The sequence below is a fragment of the Anguilla rostrata genome, chromosome 9 (assembly GCF_018555375.3).
Source record: "Anguilla rostrata isolate EN2019 chromosome 9, ASM1855537v3, whole genome shotgun sequence".
In the NCBI taxonomy this organism is placed as follows: Eukaryota; Metazoa; Chordata; class Actinopteri; order Anguilliformes; family Anguillidae; genus Anguilla; species Anguilla rostrata.
Window position 1 is genome coordinate 10291791 of NC_057941.1, and position 24841 is coordinate 10316631.

Here is a 24841-nt window from a genome sequence, read left to right on the forward strand (position 1 = left end):
GTAATGTAGTTAGCTAGTAGAGTATTTCAGTGCGCACAATGCATTTCATGCACTGGTTGATTCAAAGTATTGTTCTTCAGCAGTTTGAAAGGTCACCTGGCCCACCTGGCTCTATTGGTACTGACTGCTTGGTGAAAGGTGAAGGATTTTTTTTGATGCTACCCAGTAATCCTGTCTGAAAGTTTGTGAGAAAAACATTACAGTGCTACAGGCTCATAATACTTGAGCCAATAATGGCATCTGGCATATGAATCTGTCACTGTTTGCATAGTGAAGAATAGGACTCAAGCAGCGAAGAACAGACCATCTGGCCTCTGAGCTCCATCATTCATTGTTGCCTGAGGGATGAGTAGAGAATGAGTGCAAGGCTTTCAGGCCTGAGGCCCTGATGGAGGCCTGGGCAGCGGGTACAGAACTGACCGCAATCCCCTGCACGAAATACGGGTCCTCCCAGAACCAAATTCTGTCTCCTCACGCTTCTCCAAAAAGGAAATGCTTTGCAGGTGTTTTTGGTGTATGCATATGCCGACCTTGTCCTGTGATTCTCCCGCAGGTCTGGACGACTGCTTGCAGCAGTACATTAAGAACTTTGAGAGGGAGAAGATAAACGGAGAGCAGCTCCTGCACATCACCCACCAGGAGCTGGAGGAGCTTGGTGTCACTCGCATTGGGCACCAGGAGCTCATCCTCGAGGCTGTGGACCTACTGTGTGCCTTGGTGAGTGCATTGGTAACCACCCCTTCTTCCCAAAAGCCCAGTATTCAGTATAGTTATACATTGTACTAATACATTCATCCAATTCTCATACATTAATTCAGGTAGCTCCGTATCTAGTCTAGTGATCAATCAAATTGTATTTGGTATAGCATCATTCACAATCAAGTTCTTGCACAGTATTTCACAAGAGAGATATTTTCCAGAGGGATATGTGGGCAACCAGGAAAATAATTGCCAGAGAGGGGAAAATGGTGAGGGAATGCTGGGCCATTCACTTTGTGCATCATTCCATACTGGAAAGTCACTTTAGATTCATTTAAAAATGGTGCACATGGACTAAAAATTAACCACATACTATAAGGCAATGTATAAATAAGATTTTATTATGTAAAGTGGCCGCCTTCTTAAAATATTCACTGCTTTTTAACTTTTTTATTTTTTTCACTAGTGGGGGAGATTGCTGTCCCTGTGTAGATGCAGACCTGAACATGCTCACTAGTTTTGGCTTTTAATGATCCCTTTTTTTGTTTTCTGTGATCAAAGTCCTGAGTGGGCCTGTAGTGGAGCTCATTTGGTCCCCAGGCCACCACTGGAATAGACCTGCTCTAGCTATCAGCATCTACTGTAGAAATACATGTTTCCATCTTAAAATGCATTTGTAATTTTTGAAAAACATGAGAACTAACATAGCTTTTTGTAACAGCATTAACCTTCTAGCTTTAACTGTAAATGAGGTGTATGAAAAATCACTGTTACAAGACTGTAAAGGGCCTTTTTAGGTAGGGATAATTCCTTACATCTCAGCTTTTTATAGAGCAGTCCAACTGAAATGATTGGCTGTTTAGGGATTAACACAGGACACACAATCAGAAACACAGTGAGAATCTTTGGATTTACTTTATTCAGGGGAGGACAAATGATTAGCGACAGCTTGGCGGTCCAGTGCGGACCAGAGCTGCATGTTGCACCGCGAAAATGGAAGCGCGCACCATCGCATGCACGCGTGTTTTCGCCCGTGATTGTGTGCAACAGTGTCATCTGTCTCCTCCCCCCTGATTTCGAGTTGGCCGTACACCACGGATTCCGACTGACTCACGTAAATCTGCCACCGTGGCTCCTGTTGACAAACAAACCCCTGTACCGGGGCAGAATCGACTATCCCCATTTACACATTCACGAGACATTCGGCGTGATGCGTGACATTTAAACACACGCTCATATTTTTAGTCTCTGCTCGAAGGAAAACGCGACATAGTGCAACACTATACGCATTCGCCTCCGCACGAGGGTTTATAATGAGGACTTGTTGTAATTCCATCTCCTGCTAACGTGCCCTCAGGACTGGGTTTGCTGCAGCAGGCAGTAGGACACTGGATGCAGAAAGCTGCGCTTGAAAGGTCACACGCGTGAAACCTTTTGAATACGATAGGTCGACGAATTTGCATAAAGGTCGCCGGTTGGCTCATCCTGTTAAGGCGCAGTTCTAGTGTGTAGCTGGACCCCCGTGGTCTGGTATGGAATGCGGACAGTACCAGTGCCAACTGCCAGCTCTACAGGGCCGTGCACTGCCCAGGAGAGAGAGAGAGAGGTTCCAGTCAGTCAGGATGACATCATCCCATTACATCTTAGTTGCTACCTGTTGAGCTGCACTTGACGTGTCTTCGTCTGACTCGTGTCTGTGCCAGTCTGATGTCTGACCTGTGGTCTGGTAAGAAGCAGTGGCTGACATCATGTTGCAGAAGGAAGCACATGCTTGCCTGCGCTCTCCTGAATTCGATAGCTTGCTGCAATGAGTGTTGCTGATGAATATGATTGGGCGTTCGAAACTGGAAGAAAATAAAAGGGGGGCAGCTTAAAAATATTTAGCGAAAGGTCGCGTTGGTATGAATTTACGATGCTGCATTTATGTGTATTAATAGCGAGTGGGGCTGACTGAGGTCATTGTTGATGAGCAGTGACACATTGTGTCAGGTTTTGCAAAAATAATGGGGGATGTCCCAGAGAGACAGGGCTATGCATTGATAGGTGTAATCTCAGTAGGAACAGTGATTCTACCCACTTCTTGCCACCGAAAAAGGGACAACTTGATTATGCCTTAGACGGTGGATAGAGAGTTCTTCATCCTGGTATGGTGACAAAGTGGATCGGTTATACCAGCGCATCAGTGTTTTTTGCATACAGCACTGATGTGGCATTTCATTTCTTGCACAGTAAATTAGGTTTGTTATAATAGCTGCTCGTGTTGTGGGAAGTGTAGTTTATTCATCATGAATATCAACAGCCTGATTTTAAGAAGCTGAGTGATCAGTATGCTGCACTATACTCAGCCACACATGCACGCACACCCACATATACACACCCACCATTCTGCCAGAGCTGGATCTGTGAGTGAACAGATTTCAAGTTTAGAGAATAAATAAGTAAAGAAGCCAACTGAGGAGTCTATTTTTTATCAAAATGAATAATACAAGTAAAATATGAACTGCTAGAAGGAATTCAGTTTTATTTAAAATGTGCTTTTAAGATACAATGCCTAGCCTTTTTTCATCGGCAAATGTAGGCTAGTTCTTTCTCCTGTTTTACTTTTCTGTGGTAACTCTGTATGTACCCTGTTGCTGTGTTGGCTGGTCTCTTGTTTAGCTAATATCGGAGAAGTGCCTGTTTTAATCAGAGACATGATTAAAACAGTGGGAGGGGCTAATTACAGGCATAATTAGTTTTGGGGGGGAGGTGGCATTTGAATATGGTATGAAATCACATCACTGTGATGGCTGGAGACACACAGGACACAAACCACAAATGTCAACACTGGTACTTGCTGTGACCATTCTGCACTCACTATAGTCATTGGGAAAGTTACATTTAATAATTTTATTTTGTTTTCAACAATCACTAGCTAATGTAACCATGTTCTAGCTAGCCAGCTAGATTAAAAACGGAATTTTCTAACCGTATTGTGGTTAATACACAGTGTCAAAAATATAGAACATCAAACTGTTTGGTTGCATATCTTACATTACGGCTTGCATATTTGGCTTACATGTTTGCATGCCTTGTAGCAGAGTGGTATTACTTGCACAGATAGTCCTCTTTCTAACCCACGTAAAAAAACAAGTTTATATTACCCCTGTAACCATACAAGTCATGAGATACAATAGTTGTCATTACAATTGTTGACCCTTTCATTTAAGTTTTGACAGAAGTATTACGTTTACAGTCATAAATCCCCTTGATAAGTGACAAATGTTAATTAACTTGCGCGAAAGATAAAGTAAAAACCTTAATGTGGGGTGCATTGTACAAAGCTTTATTAGTTCAGCCTCAACCTTAAAAGTGTCGAGGTCCCACATGAACTAACAACATCCGTTGTGCGTGAACCGTGTGCCTCCAGTCGGTTTGAACAGTGTACGTTTCTATGGTAAAGAAGCTGCTCTTTCATGGCGCGTGCTATTCTGGAGCACGTTGTTCTGGAGCACGGTGAGTCCCTCCTTGTGTCACGATGCCCAACCAAGGGCCCAGAGGGCTGGAGTCCCTAAGTACCTTTTGCTTCAGAAACACTGAACTAGTTCAAAGATATAATAGACCCGGAGAAACGAATAAAAAAAAGCATGTTCTGAACACGTTGCTGTGTGTCACTGGCTTTCAGAGATGGCAACACAAAATCTGTTTCTCTTCTCCCGGCTCTGCCAACCGCCATCTCCATACATGCACTGCACGTGTCGGAGTGTGTGAAAGAGCGCGCTTGTGCACGCTTGTGTGTGAGAATTTGTGTGTATATATGTGCACGCTTGTGTGTGTGAATTTGTATGTATGTGTGTGCACATGTGCTTGTGTGCGCTTGTGTGTGTGTGAATTTGTATGTTTGTGTGCATATGTGCACGCTTGTGTGTGTGAATTTGTATGCATGTGTGTGCATTTCCCAATCTTGCATCTCACTCTTGACATTAATAAATAAGTACTGAGATTGAAAGAATTGTTGATTTGGGTTCCTGGCTGTCCCAGTATCCACTGAGTGAGCGTCACGTTCTAGCATGAGAAGGCGGCGTATGCTGAGCTGGGCTGTACAGAGCTGTGCTGAGCCGAGCTGAACCGCACCGGGACGAGCCGGCCTGAGCCGAGCAGTGAAGGTTCAAAGAGTGCCTGTAAAAAAGACGGCTAGGACAGCTGAGCCCGAACATGCCAGGGTGGGCCAGAGAAAGCTTCTCACAGACATTGTGTGTGTGTGTGTGTGTGTGCTGCTTCCATCTTCTTTATGTCTTCTCTTTACCCTCTTCTTTCCCTGCCTCTTCTCTCGCTCACTTTCTCCATCTCCCCTCTCTGTCTCCACCTCCCTCTCTCCTCCATCTCTCTCTCTCTCCAGGCCTGCTCTTTCTCTATTTCCTCGCTCTCCCCCTCTGTCTCTGCCTTATCCCTCCCCTTTCCCCTCTCTCTCTCCCCTCTCTCTCTCCCCTCCCTCTCTCTCTCCTCTCCCCCTCTTCCCCTCTCTCTCTGTCTCTCATCCCCCCCCTCTCTCTCTCTCTCCTCTCTCTCTCTCTCTCTCACTCTCTCACTCTCTCTCTCTCTCTCTCTCTCCTCTCTCTCTCACTCTCTCTCCTCTCTCTCTCTATACCCCTCCTCTCTCATCTCCTCTCTCTCTCACCCCTCTCCCTGCCTCTCTCTCCCTCCCCATCGATCCGTGCCGAGCTTTCCGGAGCAGAGGCATTGCGTCACTCCGGTGGAGAGCCTGACATGAGTAATGACTGCTCCGGGGCCAGCTGTGGGGAGGGACGCGGGGAGGAAGTGGGGGGACGGGGGACGGGGGACGGGGGGGGAGGGGTTTAGGGGGATACAGGGGCTCTCCACACGGCAGCTCTGCCCCAGCTGCCCCCAGCTCAGCGTGTGAGGACATCGCTCTGCCTTTGAGAGGGGGCAGATCAGACAGGACCCGCTTTGTGCTCCCTCTTAAGCGGCGCGGACGCGTTTCGCCGACGAGACCCGCGTCCCTGTCTCTGTGATAAATGAGATTATCGCTGGAGGGAAATGCAGACCTCTTTAAAATTCATATTGTGCACCTTTTATGGAAATTCTTTCAATTTATTTTGGGACTGCGGGGAGTAGTCTTCCAGCACCCACTGTAGACAGGCCTGCTCCCCGCTCTCCGTCCGTATCGGCTCAGTTTTGACCAGACCGAGATCAAGGAAGCTGAGATTACGTTTAAGTGTGTGTGCGTGTGTGTGTGTGTGTGTGGGATGGAGGTGGCACAGTCGTCAGTGTACATAAGATAAAATAAGCTGTCCTGTGCTTGGGTAACTTTGCCATGATGCTGTGTAGACCCAGACTGCTTCGGAAAGAGAATACAGTTCCACCGAGCGGACTTTCTTTGCCCCTGTCTGCCTGGAACCGCGATGTCTCCCAGCCTGTTGAGGGAGGTGGGTGGGATGACGGCAACCATGTCTCCATGCTTGGGGGTATACAGGGTGGCCGGCGGATCTGAACCCGCCCATTCAGCTCCCTCAAAAGGGAACAACTGATATCTGAGGTTGCAGAGCGGCACCCCCTTTGACCGTGGTCATTTTTGTGCAGACTCCCTCTTGTGGCCAATTAGCGGCATTAACACGCAAAACCTCATTCGTTCACAGCTGTAACATCTGGGCGTGTGGCAGTTCCTCTACAAGAGTCCATTTGCGGATGCGAATGATTGATCCATGGGCATGTGCAACCATTGTATGAAAACCTGACCCAAAATAGACCATTCATACTACACTCAGTTTGTCTCACAGACCTACCGATGAACAGAAACCTGGAGGAACAGTACACAGCAACATTGGGGGAGATGCAGGTTCATAAGAAGGAATAGCATATCAGAATATGCCTTGCGCACACAGTTGTGCCTGTTGTGGCGTTACTGGCACACATGAGCTTCTTTATAACCCTTAAGGCATTAAAATACATTTGCATTACTCCTCAAAGGAACCACGCATGTCATGAGATATAATAGATGCTATTACTATTGTTTTTGCCATTACTGTAGACCTCTTAATTATGGTATGACAATGGTATTGCAATTAGAGTCATATATCCCCGTGATAATTGTCTGTGTAATAAAAATGTGAAAATAATTATCTGTGCCGTTATTAAAAGGAAAATAATTAATTGATTAAATGTCATATTGGGCGGCATGGTGGTGCAGTGGGTAGCACTGTCGCCTCACTGCAGGCCTTCCTGTGTGCAGTTTGCATGTTCTCCCCGTGTCTGCGTGGGTTTCCTCCCACAGCCCAAAGACATGCAGGTAGGCTAATTGGACACTCTAAATTGCCCATAGGTATGAGCGTGTGAGTGAATGGTGCATGTGCCCTGTGATAGATTGATGGCCTGTCCAGGGTGTACTCCTGCTTCTCCCAATGCACGCTGGGACAGGCTCCAGCACCTCCCGTGACCTTGCCCAAGATACGCAGGTATAGATAATGGATGCATGGATATTTAATATTCTCAAACATTAAAACAAAATGGAAATGTTGTTTGAAATTATTATTACTGGTTTAATAATGAATTTAACCAGCAATAATAATAAGCAGACAGATCCCTATGTAGCATTATCAATTTAATTCAGCATGCAGTGAATAAATAAAACATGACTGAATAGCTTATCATAATTCTAGCAGCAACTCTTAAAAGCACATAATGAATAAGAGCAGGTAATGAAAGTCGGAGCAAAAAGCAGCAGTACATATAGAAGGGTAAACTGGGACACGCGATGCAGCTGCTAATTTTAAGGGAATGTGGAAAGCATTCTGATTGGCCAGTGCAAGTCATATGTTTGCTGCACCTTCAGTTCATTACAAACTGAAAAGGGGGGGGGGAGCTGGATGCACCCTGCACTACAGCGTCTGTGACATGCGGTACGGTGTCCTTAAAACACCCGATCTCATTTGGACAGGCCTCTTTTTTTTGTTCTGCACCTGCAACCGCCCCGACATTTCCCAACTGGCTTTGCATCCTCGGAACAAGTGTGCGCCGTTAAATGCCTCATCAAACTCCTTTACGGCCACGCACTTCTGTCTAACCTGCCAAGAGGATATGGGAATTACTGTAATAAAAAATGAGGGAACTTCAGTGGACAGCCAAGACAGGCTCCTGGCGCGGTGATGTAATCAGTAGACGCTCACAGATAACGGCCAATAAGGAGACTGCCGGCAGGGCGTCGCTTTCATACTTTGAAGGGAGCGGAGAAAGAAAAATCAATAAATGATGGGGGAACTATGGGATCATCAGGCTGGGTGCAATTAAGGGATGTGCAGCCCGGGGTAACCAAGGCAACTAGCTAAACAGGCAAAGGGGAGAGACGGCAGATTAAAGGCATCAATCTGCAGCACGGGGGCCACGGATTCATCCGGATTTATCGTTCAGACGCGCGCGGATAAACACGACGCCGCACACACGTCCGTGTGTGAACACGCACAATTGCAATAATGAATCGATCAATGCTGACCCTGTTCCAGCCTCCAGTGAGCGGAGAGGAGGGAGGGAGTGTCTGTCAGAGGAGTCAGACCATCCCCCAAACCCTGTGGTCCCTACGCCCCCCTGCTCAGATGCCTCTGTTTCATTCTCTTCTGCTCCAATACCCCCTCTGACTCACCCACCAATGCAAGTGTGTGGGATTATATATTATGCAGTTATTACTGACCTGCAAATGAGGCCCTCAGGTGAGAGCAGAGGTGGGCTATAAAGAGGAGTTTGGTGAGGACATCCTGGTCTGGGTGGAGCAGGGAACTCCATCAGGCACGACTAACACTGGCACGTGCCTGCCGCTATCTTTCCGTGCCCTCTCTGCTTTCCTGTCACATCCATACTGGTCCAGCGTTAGCTCTGACCTGATCAACTGCCGTTGATACAATAAACATAAATGATGAGCTAATCTATCTCGTTGCCTAGCAGCCCGGGTGATCCAGACTGCTAGTACTTTAACTCTCTCTCGGTGGCTAAGGGTACCTTTGGTTATCGGTTTAGTAGATCTGAGGTGGGAGGAGAGTAAAACTGTCTCTCTGAGATTCTCTGAAAAGTTTTAGAGACTCTGAAGCCCCCCCCCCCCACATGAAAATGTTCAGGAAATCTAATGTATGAAACATTTGCAATGTCCATTGCAACATGCAACATGCATTGATCAGAATGCATTTCACGATTGCACATGGTTATATATTAAAATTGTACAATGCATAATTTTGGCATATTTATTTGATATGGGCACAAATTTTAGCAATTGTACAGCATGTAAAGTGCTTAAAATGTGTCTATAATCGTTTGCTCACTTTTGATTGTATATGCCAATATATCAAAGGCAGACTGTTATATGTTGTGGTACATGGGGCAATGCTTTCATTTGGCATCTTATGGCAACATACGGGCTGTAGTGGGAACACTGACGCTGTCAACAACTAACGGCTCGGCGAGAACCTGCAGACGCTTCACACAGGCCAACGCCGCGGCAGTGCACTCTCACGGACGGCGCGCGCGCTCCGGCCGCCTGGCTGCCCAACGACTTCCTCACCTCCGTGGTGGACCTCATCGGGGCGGCCAAGAACCTGCTGGCCTGGCTGGACAGGTCAGACCGCCATGTTCTCTTTGACAGCACCTTCCTTTAAAAAAAACGTTTTCTCCCCAGTTTGAAACAGCCAATTATATTCATTAGCAGTCACTGCTGCAACCTTTGCTACCAATTTGGGAGAGAGCAGACAAGTATGTACTCTCCTCCAAGACATGACACCAAAGTTTACAGTCTGAGCTCTGACAGATATGAGTCGGACAAGGGCACCATGTACAGCTCAACAGGTGGACCGATCGGCTAGAGTCTTTAGTGGGTTGTGTCATCACGGCTGACTAAAATGGCACAAACTCAGTCCAGATTTGATTCTAGACCATGGGATCCATCCATACACTAGAGTAGCGCCTTAACAGATACCAAACCACAGTGCCCATCTATGTATTAGAACAGTGCCTTGACAGATCTCAAAACATGGGACCCATAAAACAATGACTTAACCAGAGGAGCCACCCAGCAGCTCCCTCTTGTGCCTTTCTGCAGGTCTTTTTGTGTACATGATTGTCTGATGTGTTGAGAAATTTTTGCTTGGCATGTTGCCATGTTTGGTGGATCGAATCGCTCTGGCTTTCCAGGTTGCCGCTAATGGCCCTTTGATTTTCCTACAGATCTCCATTCGTCAGTGTGACCGAGTACTCACTGCTAAAAAACAACATCGTCCAACTGTGCCTAGAGTTAACCACCATAGTGCAACAGGTGAGTTGTCACACTGAAGCTACTTCTAATCTCAACTTGGAGATAGTATGTATCTGCATGACGTCCCATGGTGCTTTATGGTTGATAGAGTAGAGAGAAGCATTGCTTGGGCCTGCTGGAAGAGGGCCTATACCCCAGCATGCTTCCCCTCCTGGAACTAGGGAACAGGGCTTTGCAGGGTGGAAGTCTGTCCACCTCTGTGTTGAGCGCAACCCCAATGATGCAGTTGGCTCTAAGAGACAGTTGATTCCCTCAGTGGCTGGTTTATTTTTCCCATGAGCCTCCAGTGTTGGGTTTCACAAACGTAGGAGGGCTTGTCATACATGCCCACACACAGCTTCGTATCTGTCTGCTCCCCCCCCCCCAAAAACACTCCCCACTGTTATATTAATGAAGGGAAGGGGCATACCCTCACACACTATTACTGTCAGGCAGCGAGAGGCAGTCCCCATTTCCCGGTCCTCTCTGCCCCGCCTCTGCTTTCCCTGAGAGCACAGTGACCTCCCACAGTTTAAGAGAAGGTCAGAGATATGTCATCGGTGTTCAGAGTTTGATGCTCTACAGGAGGTTTTCAGACAGATGTCACCCCCTCCCCTTTCCTTCTCAGTCATATGCCATTAATGTCATCCTCCAGATGGAGATCGAAATCACTACATTCAAACTGTTGCTTCAAGTTAGACATGTAACACGGTTGATAGAGATTTCGTTTGGTAATGTGTGAAATATTTAACCTTTATAATTTGTAATTAGGATTAAAAATGTCAAGAGGAAAATGAATTTGCATCATTTGACATTATGTTTACAAAGGTCCAGCAGAAAATGTAGTTGCATGATTTGACACTGCAGTATGTTTGCCCTCTGTATGGTATTTCACATTGAGTCTGTGCCTCCTTTGTTTGACTGTGGGAATGTATAGTAAAGGTACAGCGTGAGCGCTGTGCTACGTTGTTTTTACCTGTTCCCAAGTACAGACACAACCGAGGCACGTCAACATTAATCAACAGGGAATAGAACATTACTGCAGTCATTGTAAATTTCATCACTCTGAACGACCACTGATATCGTTCAGTATGAACAGTATCTATCTGTAAAGCATGCGTCTGTGGAACAAAAACACTGGACTGTACAAAAACACTGGACTGCACCAGCAGTCAGTGAGCGTTGGCTCCTAACCTCCTCAGTTACATCCGGAGACCGGAATCCTTTTGCATTTAGATCCCCCTCTCCAGGTCCAGCTCAGGGGCACCATGACCAAGGGTCTAAGTGCCAAGAAACGGTGAGAAGGAAGGTGCTTCACAGTGAAGTGCTCCCCCAAAGTTGTGAGGGACCATTTGGTGGGTTTGAACAGAGTGTGATGCCGTGCGCTCTCCATGTGCACTGCCATGTGGCTGGACCCTGGAACACAGTGTCCCAGTATCCCAGTGCATTGTGGGCCGCAGTGACGGGGGCTTTGCCGTCTGGCTGTGGCTCCATCTCCCAGTCCCTCTCAGCTGGACTGTACGCTATGTGTGTATGCTAACGCTATTCAACATGCATCTAGGTGGGTGTATGGTGTCTAAATTCCCTTAAATTATAATTTGTAGGCTGACATACCTAGCTCACACCCAGCCCTATTATATTCACTTAGAACTGTCATCCAGTGCTTATAATGTAATACTCAGACCTCAAGGTCAATAAAAGATACTTGGGTTCTACCTTTTCATACCACGCTCTCCCACATCTCTAAAGTTGTTCCAGCATTGTGATTTTGCTGCAGCTTGACGTGCGTACTAGAGCATTTGCACGTTTGCAGCTTCCTATGACCTTCGATGTTTCACTGTGACGCTCATTATTGACGGGGTTCGATGCCTGTGTGTTCTGTTTCAGGACTGCACTGTGTACGAGACAGAAAACAAGATCCTCCACGTGGTAAGTTTGTCAGCCCGCCTGTTCGGTCTCTCTGTCTTTGCTGTTCCTTCATCGAGGATCCGACGCCGCGAAATGCCGCCCCAGCCGCTACCGCGCCTCTCGGCGGGCGGCAGACGGCGCTCCGCGTGCCGGAGGATTGCTCCTGGCCACACTGGCGGAGGCTGAACTCCAGACCCCCGCTCGGGGGAATCATCTGAAATATTTATACGGTTTTGTATATAAATCACACAACTGACGGGGGGGGGGGTCACTGAAAGGAGAGTGGTTGCTCTCGGAGGAGGGGGTGTTCAGGGGGTGCAAAATGAAACATGTTGGCGAAACTGGTCAGAATGGTTTTTCCTTTGGCTAATGTTAAACTGCCTGAATGGACCATGTGCATTTTGTACACAGAACATTCTGTCCATTATTGAGCGTGTTCTGCATTTAGACATCACTCTGCAACATTTTAAATTGTCTTTTCAGAATTCATTAATTATTAGTGAAGGGGAAGTTAACAAAAGCAGAATTTGACTTGTCCATTTGATATAAATATGAACAGGACAGGCACAGGCAGTTCTACTTTTTTTCTTTTTTAATTTGCTGCCCAACATGGGGCTGAGCGTCTCCAATTCCCACCACAATTTGGATCGGCCAATCGTCTGCAGCTGCAGCCGCGTTCATGCTGCGAACCTCACTGCCGGTTGGGGACAGCGCACACATCCACTATTCTCCTCTCAAACGCGGGGCGTGACCAGCTGCTTCTTTTCGCATGGTGGACTCACAGCTAAGCTTGCACAGAGTTGGAGGAAGACCTTTCGCATGTGGCTTTCGCGTGCAGTCGTCGGCGCGGCCAATTGGCCAGCAGGGGTCACTAGATAGCGGTGAACGCATATCCCTAACTGGCTGAACCCTCCCATTCCCGGGGTGAAGCAATCGCCAATAGTGTGTCCCTCTATGGAGGTAAGGAGCGACGGCCAGTTCTACTGCAAAGATATATAGAAGTGTTGGTTTTCCAGCAAACGGCATCAGCACATTTAGTCTGTTTGTTTCACCTAGTTTTCTCACCTCTTCATGTACAGATATCATTGTTGAGGAGCGCATGTGAGAAAGAGTGTGTGAGAAAGAGTATGTGTGTGTGTGCGTGCGTGCGTGCGTGCGTGTTGCAGTCAGGCAGATGCCAGCGGAGACCTGACCCATTTGCAGTTCTCTCCTAGCACCTAACAGACATGTATGCGCAAACACACACACACACACACACACACACACAAACATTTCAGCACACACCTTGGACATATGAGTTATTTATCAGAGCTTTTCCACATACATCTCTGAAACGCTATTTCCAAGCTTTCCAGTCCACAGTCATAATCAATAATGCAAATCCTCACTGCTGCTTTCCACTTCCCCAGAGAATTCCTGCCTACAGCAATTAGATATGAGAGAGAGAGAGAGAGAGAGAGAGAGAGAGAGAGAGAGAGAGTGCTGGTATATGTATGCGTCTTGTCTTTCACAGAGAATATAATATCAGGACCTATATATTTAATTACAGAAATATTTCATATGTGTGTTAAAAAGAAAGTAAATTAGCACCTGATAAGTGCCGAATCCCATTCTTCAACAACAACAACCACAACATTTCGACGTGGTGATGATTGAAACAATTTCACATTCCTGAGCTTTGTCAGCTTCAATATAGAAATGTACTTACGTTACATATAATGTCCTTCTTCAGTGTCCTGAATTGAATTATATTCTGTAGTTTTCTGTCATGTATGTCATAGTTGCATGATATATAGGGGCATATGTTTTAAATAAGATCATTACATTTAGAATTTTATATTGAAGTTCAAATGCATAATTTAGCACTATCTGAGTTATTGTGATAATCTTTTCAGTGTTTGTAGGCATGTCAGTAATCTGTCTATAGAACCTCTGACCCTCATTTTCTGCTCAGAGTTTTACACATGCCAACAACAACATCCTTTCACAACAGCCCATTAATCAGTGTGAGATGAGCTGTTTTGAAGAGTACGAATGATGGATAGGCCCAATCCTGTAATTGCTAATTAAAAACCAGGTCAGATTTGCAGATAATTTCATGCAGCGCTTGACTTTCCTGTTGATTTGAAAAACAAGCGAGGAGAACGTGTCTCGGGGTGGGTGATTGCTTGATTCCGCCAGGCATTATGGGATGCTTGAAGAGACGCAACCAAAGGTTTCATGGCAGCTAGGCATCAGTGAAGCCTTTTTTATCACCACTGTTTTATGCGTGTCGGCTGGTGTGCTGTGTACCTGAAGAGAAAGCCTACAAAGTACATCATGAACGTGTCTATCCTCCTACAAAAATGAGGACGTGGAGTTGTAGCCTAAAGGCTTCTGCATGCTTTAAACGAAACTGCTGTTCGGAACGTCGGAGAGCATCAGAAAGCTCCTTTCCGACACTCAGATAAGGGGGATAAGCTGTGTTTTTGAAAGTCCATGCTCACTTTCCGCAGTGATTGGCCTGGTGTGCGATGGACAGGGTTTCAGGTGATCTGCAATTTCTTAATTGTTGTTTGTCAGTTACCAGTAAATATTGAAGAAGAACTAGCTAACCGTAACATGAACACCTTCAAAGAAAAACTGTTTGTTCACCAGTGTGCCCATTTGTATCACACTTCGCATCACAATTATAAGGACACACAGGAGTCCCTGAATTATTGGAAGGAGATTGCGGAGGCTATGGGGTGAATCTACAAAGAGGCGAAGTAGAATAAGCTGCGGGATAAACTTTGTAAATTGACAAAGAGACTGACACGGGGGAAGAAGAGTGGGCAAAAGGAGGGAGAAGACAGTGCCCACACTGTACATCCAACTTTTAAACACAGAGAGACAACAACTGACGTGTCTGATGATGAGGAAAATATGTTTTGCATTCTAAAAGTAAAATTAAAACTGTTAAAATCCCACCCCTCCAGCTTCTCGCCACACCTTCGACTTTAGCTAGTTCAGAAAAGGTACAATATGAACAGCAACAGTGTTGTCGGACACATTGGAGGAACCGGTTTATTTGAAGCATGCGGAAGCCTTAAGAAACGGAAATTGGGTCCTCATTACATGGGGTCCATAGTGCAAATTTATAACGACGTTACATATTGGCACCAAAGTCACTCATTTCAATACTTTACACAAAATGGATTTAGTTCCTTGTTAAGTAGTAATGCTCATGCCACTGGAGCAGCCCACCCAGGATTTGAACCTGTGAGCTCCTCCGGGTGCATTTGGTCTTGGTAATGATGACACAAACGTTAAGGTGTGATGATGGATATTCAGGGAACAAATCCTATTTTCTTTCACATCAGCAACCTTTCATGAAGGCAGGCCAGATCAAAGCCTCTTTACATGTATGTGGTTTGAACCATTTTTAGACTGAATAACTCAATCCCCTCCACACGTGTGACTGAATATGAACTGTTGAGCTAAACTGACACTGTGGTCCGAATGGCAGACCCAAAGGAGCTGTCGCCTCCTGAGCCAGCAGGTCTGAACATGAAGAGGTTGTTCTGGGTTACATTATTTTTTCCTTCCGATTCCAGACCCGGGAAATTGATCACTTCCTGTCTGTCTCTCTGTCTCCGCAGTGTAAAACCTTGTCTGGAATCTGTGACCACATCATCTCACTCTCTTCTGACTCCCTGGTCTCACAGTCTGCCCACCTGGAGGTGGTTCACCTGACTAACATCATGCCAAGCGAGGGTCTGGTAGGTAAAATTATATTTGGCTCATTACAACTGCAGCTCTGCAATCAGCCTCACAAAGGTCTCCTGATAGTGAGGCCTCACCATAAAAAGCATGTCTCCACAGCAATAAAATCAGATATAGGGGAATATAATGCTTTCCCTATACATTTTAATAGGTATCTTTCAGATCTGTAATAAAACAATTCAGTCATTCTGGCCACAGATGCATAAATTAAAGACAGAAAAGCACATGGGAGATCATATGACCTCCGCTCTACTTTGTAGTAACACACAAAAGGAGACATGATTAGGCAGCAATGAATGGACATCCTGAAGTGCACTTCTGCATGGATTATGTGGGCCTGGTATGTATGAGTTTATCAAGGAGGGCAATGGGCACACACACACACACACACACACACACAGACATGTGCCTGACGTGCAACAGAAGCAGGGCCAGTGGAGGTAGTGGCCCTGAACGTGCTCTGCACATAAGAACACTCCATCATGGCAGCATGGTGGGGTAGCTTCCTGTGGCTGCCTTTGACAAAGGACAGCCACAGACGCACTTCCAAGACTTTACAAAACTTTTGAGGACATTTCCAAAGTGTCTGCAGTCCCTTTCAAGATAGTACTAACTTCAAATGAGTTAGTCGTACTACGTGGTTAACCAATGTAAATATGCGGCCAATACTCAGACATAATGAAGTCATTTTGTTATGTATCATCACTATCTCACAAATCCGTCTTAGCTCCAAGAAACGGAATTCTCAGGAACAATGAAAAAGGGTCCTTTTTTCCATTTTCCGATATAAAGTTATGCTTCATTCGCATGGGATTTTGACCTTTAGCAATCTTAGAGCTGGAGGGAACAGCTCAAAATGCCAACTGGCCAAACAAAGGCTAATCGAACAAGAAGTGATTAAATATAACTAAAAAAATGATTAATTAAAATTGTACAATACAGTAAGTGTAGTTTACAAATATGAATTTGGGCATGGTAAATGCTGGTAGTCTTTTTCTGCAGATCATGTCTTTGTAGTATTTCAGATTGAAACACAGCTCATTTACTTGAAGTCAACATAAAACAGTGCACTCGGTTTGCGTTTGCACAACGCCCAATGTGTTTTCAGTAAGAAGCAAAGCTTCTCTTTTGTTAAAGTGAGCCATAATCTGCGCCATTCACTATTCTCTCCCCATCTCTCTCCTTCTTCCTTTTACTAGGGGATGTACATCAAGTCCACCTATGACGGCCTCCACGTCATCACAGGGACAACAGAGAACGTAAGTGTCCCTTCTGCCGTCCTTGTCGGGATGAGTCAGACTTGGCGATAACATCCCAGGCACTTGCGGATGCTCATAACGCATTCAGCATGGTCCCCGCCATACCCACGATGCACTGCAAATATACCTCTAACTCAGCCTACCTCTTCATATCACCAGAATTCTGTCCCCTGTTTTGCTAATGGTACTCTTATGCTGTAAACTAAGGACCAGCAGCCCTGGTTCCGCCGTGCCACATTTTTAACTGCTTTGAAGTGCAGATTACACAGTAAACTGGGCTCCCCTTGTTTCTTATTTATGAACTGCTGGTTATGGAGAAAACAAAAGCCAGCTTGCAAAGACTGTGTCTGGGGCCCCCTGCCCCATGGTATGTGGAGGGTGGTGGTGGTGTTTATGCCAGTAGGGAGCTGTGTGAGTCATGTGAGCGGTTGGGTCTCCACGGTCACCACTGTTGTCCCTGCGTCCATGCTGAAGCCCCCCCCACCCTCTCCACTGCTGAAAGGATATTTTTCCACATATGGCACCATGGCTGGAATCACCAGGGAAACCCTCCAGCCCTGGGTTTGAGGTCCATGCCAAGGATTTCCCTGCATTTTTCTTCACACGTGGGCATCCTAACAGTCCTGTCAGGTGTGAGGCTTGGCGTCTGTTGGTCTACACGTTGGTAGCTGGGCGGGTGATGCCAGAGTTTTCTCTGGCACTCGCAAGGGTGCCTCTTCACTTCTAGAAGTTTCTGTGCACTGTGAAGACACCATTCATTTCACATGGAAGTGAGCAAATGCTCATAGAATAAATGAATAATTATGAATAGTAACATTGATAATTTCAATATCCATGAGCTCATGCCCCATTAAATAAAAACTGCAGTGTATTGTGCCCTTGAAGTACCTTGTTTTATGCAATGATAACGGTGATGAAAATGCGTGGCTGGGGTGATGAATAATGGCAATGACAAAAATAACTGTCTTTACTGAAATAACTTCTCAGCGGTGAGTACAATAATGACATGAACACTTAAATGTATGCTAAAGGCATCTTAGTGCACTTAGAGCATCGGAACATCGTACAGTAGCTACTCCAGTGCAGGTGCAGCTTTTTTGTGTTTTTCCTCGTTTGGCATTTAGCTATTTTAGGCCCTGTTTCACAAAGCATGATTACTGAATTAGCAGGATAACTGCATTGAGTAAAACTCAGAACCCTCCCAAATCTGGAACATGGACTGAACATGGACAGTTCTGGGTTTAACTCCACGCAGTTATCCAGCTAACTCAGTAATCCTGCTTCCTGAAATACCCCCTGGACATCCAGTTAGAATTGGGATATAAACACAGTCTATCATAGCTAGCGAATATACTTGTAAAATGAATGACATTTTCATTAAGTTATCCGTAGCCTTTTCAAAGTTGTTAGAAACTTTGTTAGCTTTGTTAGTGAAGCTGGCTACATGTAACGTTATCTAGATAGTCTGCATGCTGTATTGAATTCATTTTCCCTGATTGAAATAGATGCAGGGCATTACCTTGCTAAATTGCAAGCTTGCTAAATTGCAACTATACACAATAACAGTAGTTCCCATACGGGGGAAGACATATTAATGGAAGAACAGAATTCTATACAAAAATCTACTCAACCTCGGGCATCTAGCTGTGTAAGGTAGCTAGCTAAATGTAACGTTACTTACAGGTCCAGCAGAGAACAGGCTAACTTGTCGCTTTTCATCCTCTTGGCGAACTTCAGCTAACATCACCGAAGAAAAGTAATTCCTAGGTTGACTCTAGTTTTTGAACGAGCCCTGTCGGCTTATCTTTGTGCTTCGCTGTATCCAGGCTTCTTGGGTCTGTCGTTGCAGCAGCTGTCTAGCAACAAACACTTTGTTGGAATCTGATACCAAAATGAAGGCTCTGTAGCCATGCCCACCCCTTCCCATACAGAAAAGAGTGCCATGCCCAGAAATGGAACTGAAAACATTGCTGTTATTTTATTGCAGCGAGTTCAAAGGTCAATGCATACACATGATGCAAAATATCCAATAGAACATACTGGGAGGAGAAAACTAGAGATATAGCTATCTGCAGTTATATTCACAACAGTACTCTGAGGAGAGAATGAGGAGTGATTATGGTGACATGAACACAGTTGGGAAAGGATTGTAGTGATATAGAGACACAGTAGGGAAAGGGTTACAGGTTAGCAGACTCCTGGGTGGCTTCAGGTCTGGAGAAATATCTCATATGCAAGGGAAGTGCACACCCCCATGCTGCTTTGCACGGGCAAGAACTCCATCACTTGCCCTCTCACTAATGCTGTATCTGATTGGCTGATGATATAGCGACTCCTGTTGCTGTGCAACTCTGTGGTTACCTGGGAGACTGTAACCCTTGCAGCGGCTGAGGAGGGATAAGAGGGATGAGAGAGAGAGAGAGAGAGAGAGAGAGAGAGAGAGATAGAGATGTGGTTGTTGAGTGTGACATGACTTGTAGCCAATGACAGCTGTCACTCAGGCTGACTGACATTGACAGAATACACATTACACACAATACACGCCACAAACACTCAGACACACACACACACAGACACACATGCATTCAGTTTAAGAGCTAAAAGGTGATTTCTCCATTCAAATAGATCAGAAATCAGGCAAAATCCAAAACAAGTCCATACTGACTGACCCTGAGACTGTGCCATTTCACATTATCACAGGGAAAATCATTAATCCTCCAGTCCGTGCAAACAGAAACAGGAGGTTGCCAAAGTTGCGAGAAGTCGCCAAATTTGTCGCTAGTCGCTAGATGAGATTTTTAGTCACTAGGGAATGTCAAAAAGTCGCTAAATCTAGCGACAAAGTTGCTAAATGGGCAACACTGCTAAGAGGAACTGAAACATTGATGATGATGCTTTTATAATTATTCTTTTATTGGGTGATGCCTTTATCCACAACAACTTATAAAGCGTTCAGTGTTACAAGTGCTGAACAGAGCAAAACAAAATAACTATTTAAATGCAAATTACAATTTGCCAAGCACTGTGGAGCAAATATCATCATGATTCACAATTACAGTTTTTCACAACTGCTTACACACATTTCCTGAAATGATACCTCATTTTCCCAAAACTATAAACACAGAACACAACACGTCGCACTGCTCTGGCCAAGCCACAGACTTCTAAGAACGAAACGAAACACTGTACTCAAACACGTTATCTTCAATCTAAAGTAAGCTTTGCCTTCAGATGGCACACAAAGGCCATCAAATATATAGGCACTCCTGAATACCCATTACACACCCGTGAGATTAATTAAAAACACTACTGACAAAGCTGTTAATAAATCAGTAACCATACGTGTTTTCATAACCTATATGCATTTAGCCACAACACTTTAATCTACATAAATTATGTAAATGTACAACACAGTATCAGAGTTCACAAAATTTTATTTATATTTTCCAGGAGACAAGAAAAGTCGGGGAAACAAGTAAAAATAAAACGAAAGTAAAAATAATTTTAAACAAGTCAACTAAAATAAGGTATATGTACACTAAGATTGGGATAACATCAATTTATCGATAATTCATTGATAACACTGTGAAATCGAAAATTAAGATGACTTAAACTCAGTTTTTTTTTTTTCAAGCATGAGTAAACATTCGGCATGTCAATCACTTAACAATTTTGCTTCTCAGTGTGTGCACCTGGAGAATTGTGTGCGAATTGAGTTCAGGTAGTGATGACTCGAGTTAATTACATAAAAAGCCAGTGTTTCCTAAATGAGCACATAGTCCAACCTGTGTTTTATGAAGAAATGTGCGAATATACAAATGGTTCAACAAATCTGGAGTATGTGTGAAAACAGGTGAATAGTGTTTATAGTTTTGAAAAATGTGTCTTTCTCATAGAACAAAGAAGCAGTCTAAAGCTGTCAGCGATTAAAAGAAAAAAAAAGTAAACAATGAGTTGCCTAAATGGGAACATTTCTCACTTCACATCATTTATCTGATCAATGACTGATGTGTACGGTAGCTTTTTATATGCGGGAAATTATTCTGGAACTTTCTGAAACTTATGGAAAACAAGTTAAGAAACCAAGCAGTCCTGGCTCTGGACCGTTACAAATGTCTCCTGTTCTCTCTGTCCCGTTTCCCTTTGTCGCCTTCTGGCTCCCTCAGGTACTGCACCCCGTTGCAGGCCCACTCCGAGCTCCGTGGTACCCTGCGAGCCTCTGACAGCCTGCCGAAACGCTTCCTTCTCATTTCATCCTTGGGATAAGCGGCCAATTAGTGTGGCAAAGCGGGAGCCCTTAATTAGCGACTGGGTGGTTAATACGTGGTGGGAGACAGCGGGGAAATTGCAGAGACAGGAGAGGAGGGTTGTGTGTTTGCAGATGGTAACGATGGCTGTGTTTCTTTTAATTAGCGAGCTTTCAAAGCAAGCGGTGAAATGGCTTGTGTCTTTGGAAGGAGAAATGTGTGCATGTGTTGTGTGTGTGCGCCTGCTTTCTGATTCAGCTTCCTTTTTATCCGCAAAAGTTTGTTGGAAAGCGCAGCAAACTTTAGATGTTTACCAACATCTTCCTCTGCTGTGTGGGTTTGAAAAGTCGGCACTGGTGCGTGAGAGGTCAAAGCTTAGAGGTCATGCCATTGTTAGGTAGGGAGCGTTGGTATGTTGCAGCAGGGAAAGACATGTATCAGTGTGGCTTGTCACATATGAATGTAACCACCATGATGTACACCCATAGGTTTTTACAGTTTGGTGTTGTTGCGAAGATGTTGTAGCATCTTCAGGATATTATTGTTGTCTTTTTTATTGGTATGCGATGTTGGAATATGAGTCAGCTCAGAGCAGCCCCCCTTCCACTTTCCCCATGTACTGATGCTCACCCAAAGTAGGGTGACACTGACTTGCCCGAATGGTCAGTGAAGGATCCTGGGAATATGAGTGCCAGTGTGCTGCTTGAACTGCATGCTTGTAGTGTTCGGCTTACCGTAACTCTCTCATGGTCTTTCCCTAGTCTCCTGCCGACCAGTGCAAGAAGATTCATGCCGGGGACGAAGTCATCCAGGTCAACCACCAGACTGTGGTGAGTGTCCCGCCCCCTGGCACGCCGTCCTCCCTCCTGCACGGGCACCGCAGGCGACTCTCACCCATGTAACCTGTTAACTGTTTGTCTCCCGCGCATTGCCTATGATTCGCTTCAGTTGCAGCACCACGAGGCATTCATGAGTGTCATATCTTTATAAAGAAATGGAAAGGCTCACCGATAATAACAATGTACAGGTGAAACCAAGAGGTGTTTCACTCCAAATTGATTTACCTGGCGACAGACAAATGGCAGTGGAATTTCAGCTGATAAAATCAGGTTTAGTAAAACAATATGCAACTTCCTATTCTGTATCATTGTAAAGGGTGAATGGCTAATGCATAATGTCAGTCCAGTGTCTGTGTAATTGTACAGAAACATTGTCAAACTGCTATGATATCAGAGATTTGTGGACCAAATCTGATAGAACTTTACATGCAATGTTGTTCTTTTTTTACCCCAGTTTGTACAAACATGCAAGAGCTGGAAACAGAGCACCTGAACACTCATTATAGCATGGTGTGAGGGCTGAGGCGCAATGGACGTTGAGTGTGATGATCAACACAGACAGGATGTTTGAAGGCTGTTTTTGGACGGATGAGCAGGGTGTTCATCTGGGTGCCAGGAGGAGGCGGCAGGAACAGTTGAGTTATGAGGCAGTTGCTTGGCTTCTCACTGGAACTCCACCAGAGTCCCATTAAGTTTTGAAAAAGTGTCACATCCTGTACATGAGAGAGCTCTAGATACCTGCCTGGGGCAAAGTGTAAATTGTTTCTGTCGTGCATTAGATGAAGAAGGCGGTGCTTAGCTCTTAGTAGCAGGTAGCAGACTTATTCTTCAGGAGATGTTATTCCATCATTGTCTGCTTGTTGACCAGTGTGAATGGTTGCCAACTTTCCAGAAACAAGCCTGTTTGCCGTAAATGTTTTTGGTTGTTGCTCCCTTGACATTTTCTGCATTCGTCGGGTATGCTTTTTTGCATTCCCACATTTTCATTTTATCTGTGCTCACTTTCCTGTGGTTTGGTATGGTATTCAGTTCTGACTAGGACTAATCTATGACTTATACTAAATTAAGCATCTGAGCAAAGTCATTAGTCAAAATGAGTGCATCCAAAATCAAGGTCAATTAGAGTCTGTGAAATATTATATATTGTTTTGCAAGGTGCATGCAGTCTCCTAGTAATTGCTAAGAAGTATACTAAGGCAAACTACAGTGCTTTGTGTTTGCAGTCAAGTCCTTCACTGTGGTCAAGCAGACCTTTGCAATTTTCAGTGGAATGGACTGCCCTTTTAGCTTTACTCTCAAATGGTAGTGCGGTCCAAGATTCAGTGCCTGGCACCTCAGGATTGAGATGCAGCCTGTTTAACGGTATGTGCTGGGTTAGCTGGTTCTTAGAGTGCTGCTACTTTCACTGTTTGACCCAAAATGGCTTCCCATTGTGTTGATTTTCACTGTCAGTCTACACAATAATTGTAGCAAAGGATACATACTGATTGGCATTGTCTTACATCCATGACTTTAAGCTGTTTTTTTTTTTTTTTGGAACGGTTGTGACTAATGATCCTCTCCTTGACGATTCTTACCTTACTTCACCACTTTTTGATTGGTGGACTGACAGTATGGGTGGACGCTATCCCTCAGTGGCTATGTTTTGCTGGACAACCTTGTCAAAGCCATGCTGTGCATTCCTTTTCTGCCATTAATAGTGCAATCAATTACCTGAGAGGCAGACATATGGAACATCTCAACACTGAGGGACAGTGGGAGAGGATATTATTAAGAATCAATTGGCAGAAAAGCCTGGGGGACTGACGTGTGATTTGACTTGATCATGTGGCTGGATTAACATATTATAAAGTCTGTGTAACAGAGCAGAAGACTCACATATCTTACAGAGATTAAAAAAAAAAAAAAATCTAAGATAATTTTCAGATTTCCTGGTTTTGTTTAGGTGGTTGGAACATGGTACTCCAGCAATAAACGAAATTGTATTGATGTGTATGAGTGTATGTATTTTATTGCTTATTTTTTAGTATCTTTTGGAGCTTTAAGCTTTACATTCATGCTGAGTGCAGTGCAAAGCACAAAAAAGCATGTGTTCTACTATGTAGTTTCTTTTTCTCAAATTATAAATTTTTCCATACAAGAGCCAGGTTGATACTGGTCCCTCAGTACACTACGAGAGCCAGGGTGGTACCAGTCCATCAGTATGGTATGAGAGCCAGGACGGTACCAGTCCGTCAGTATAGTATGAGAGCCAGGATGGTACCGGTCCATCAGTATAGTATGAGAGCCAGGGAGGTACTGATCTGTCAGTATAGTATGAGAGCCAGGGAGGTACTGGTCTGTAAGTATGGTATGAGAACGAGGGTGGTACTGGTTTGTCAGTATGGTACCAGTCCCTCTGTATAAGAGCTGGACCAGGACATGGCCCTCAGTAAGAGAGACAGGCAGATAGAAGAGACTGAAAGTTGAGGCGTTTCACTTCCTCCAGGGTGACACGTTTAAGTGGGGCACGGCTGCTCGTGCGCGGATGTGACAGTCGGGAGGTTAGAGCTCTTGCAGAGTGTCGGCGGCCATCTTGGCTCCGGCCTGTCGCCCGGCGCTGTGGAGTGGGCATGATTGATGCTTCCCAGCCTGCTGGGCCTCCACCTGGGAGGTAACAGAACCCATAATTCTTCAACCACTGTCACAACAGCCAACCCTCCATTAGTCCAGCGCGGTGTTACTCTGCTGCTGAAAAGAGACCAGCTCTCCCCGGGCTGCCCTTTCGACTGCAGAGGGACAGCCAAACGGGCTCACTTAATACAGCGACTCCAATAATAGCAGTTCCACTTATGTGACTAATACCCCAACCTTTACTCCTCGCGTGTACACTGCTTT

General features: G+C 45.0%; 1 protein-coding gene across 1 annotated transcript in view; it reads left to right on the forward strand.

Moving 5' to 3' along the window:
• The first annotated feature begins 388 nt into the window (after positions 1-388).
• Positions 389-24841, forward strand: part of LOC135262546 (connector enhancer of kinase suppressor of ras 2-like) — a 68046-nt gene continuing 43593 nt past the window's right edge. Inside the window, exons 1-10 of the mRNA XM_064349560.1 lie at positions 389-407; positions 554-717; positions 6971-6985; positions 7060-7151; positions 9167-9295; positions 9901-9988; positions 11855-11896; positions 15496-15615; positions 16819-16878; positions 21887-21955. Of these exons, the coding sequence (XP_064205630.1) occupies positions 389-407; positions 554-717; positions 6971-6985; positions 7060-7151; positions 9167-9295; positions 9901-9988; positions 11855-11896; positions 15496-15615; positions 16819-16878; positions 21887-21955 (798 nt within the window). The remainder of the gene's footprint in view (positions 408-553; positions 718-6970; positions 6986-7059; positions 7152-9166; positions 9296-9900; positions 9989-11854; positions 11897-15495; positions 15616-16818; positions 16879-21886; positions 21956-24841) is intronic.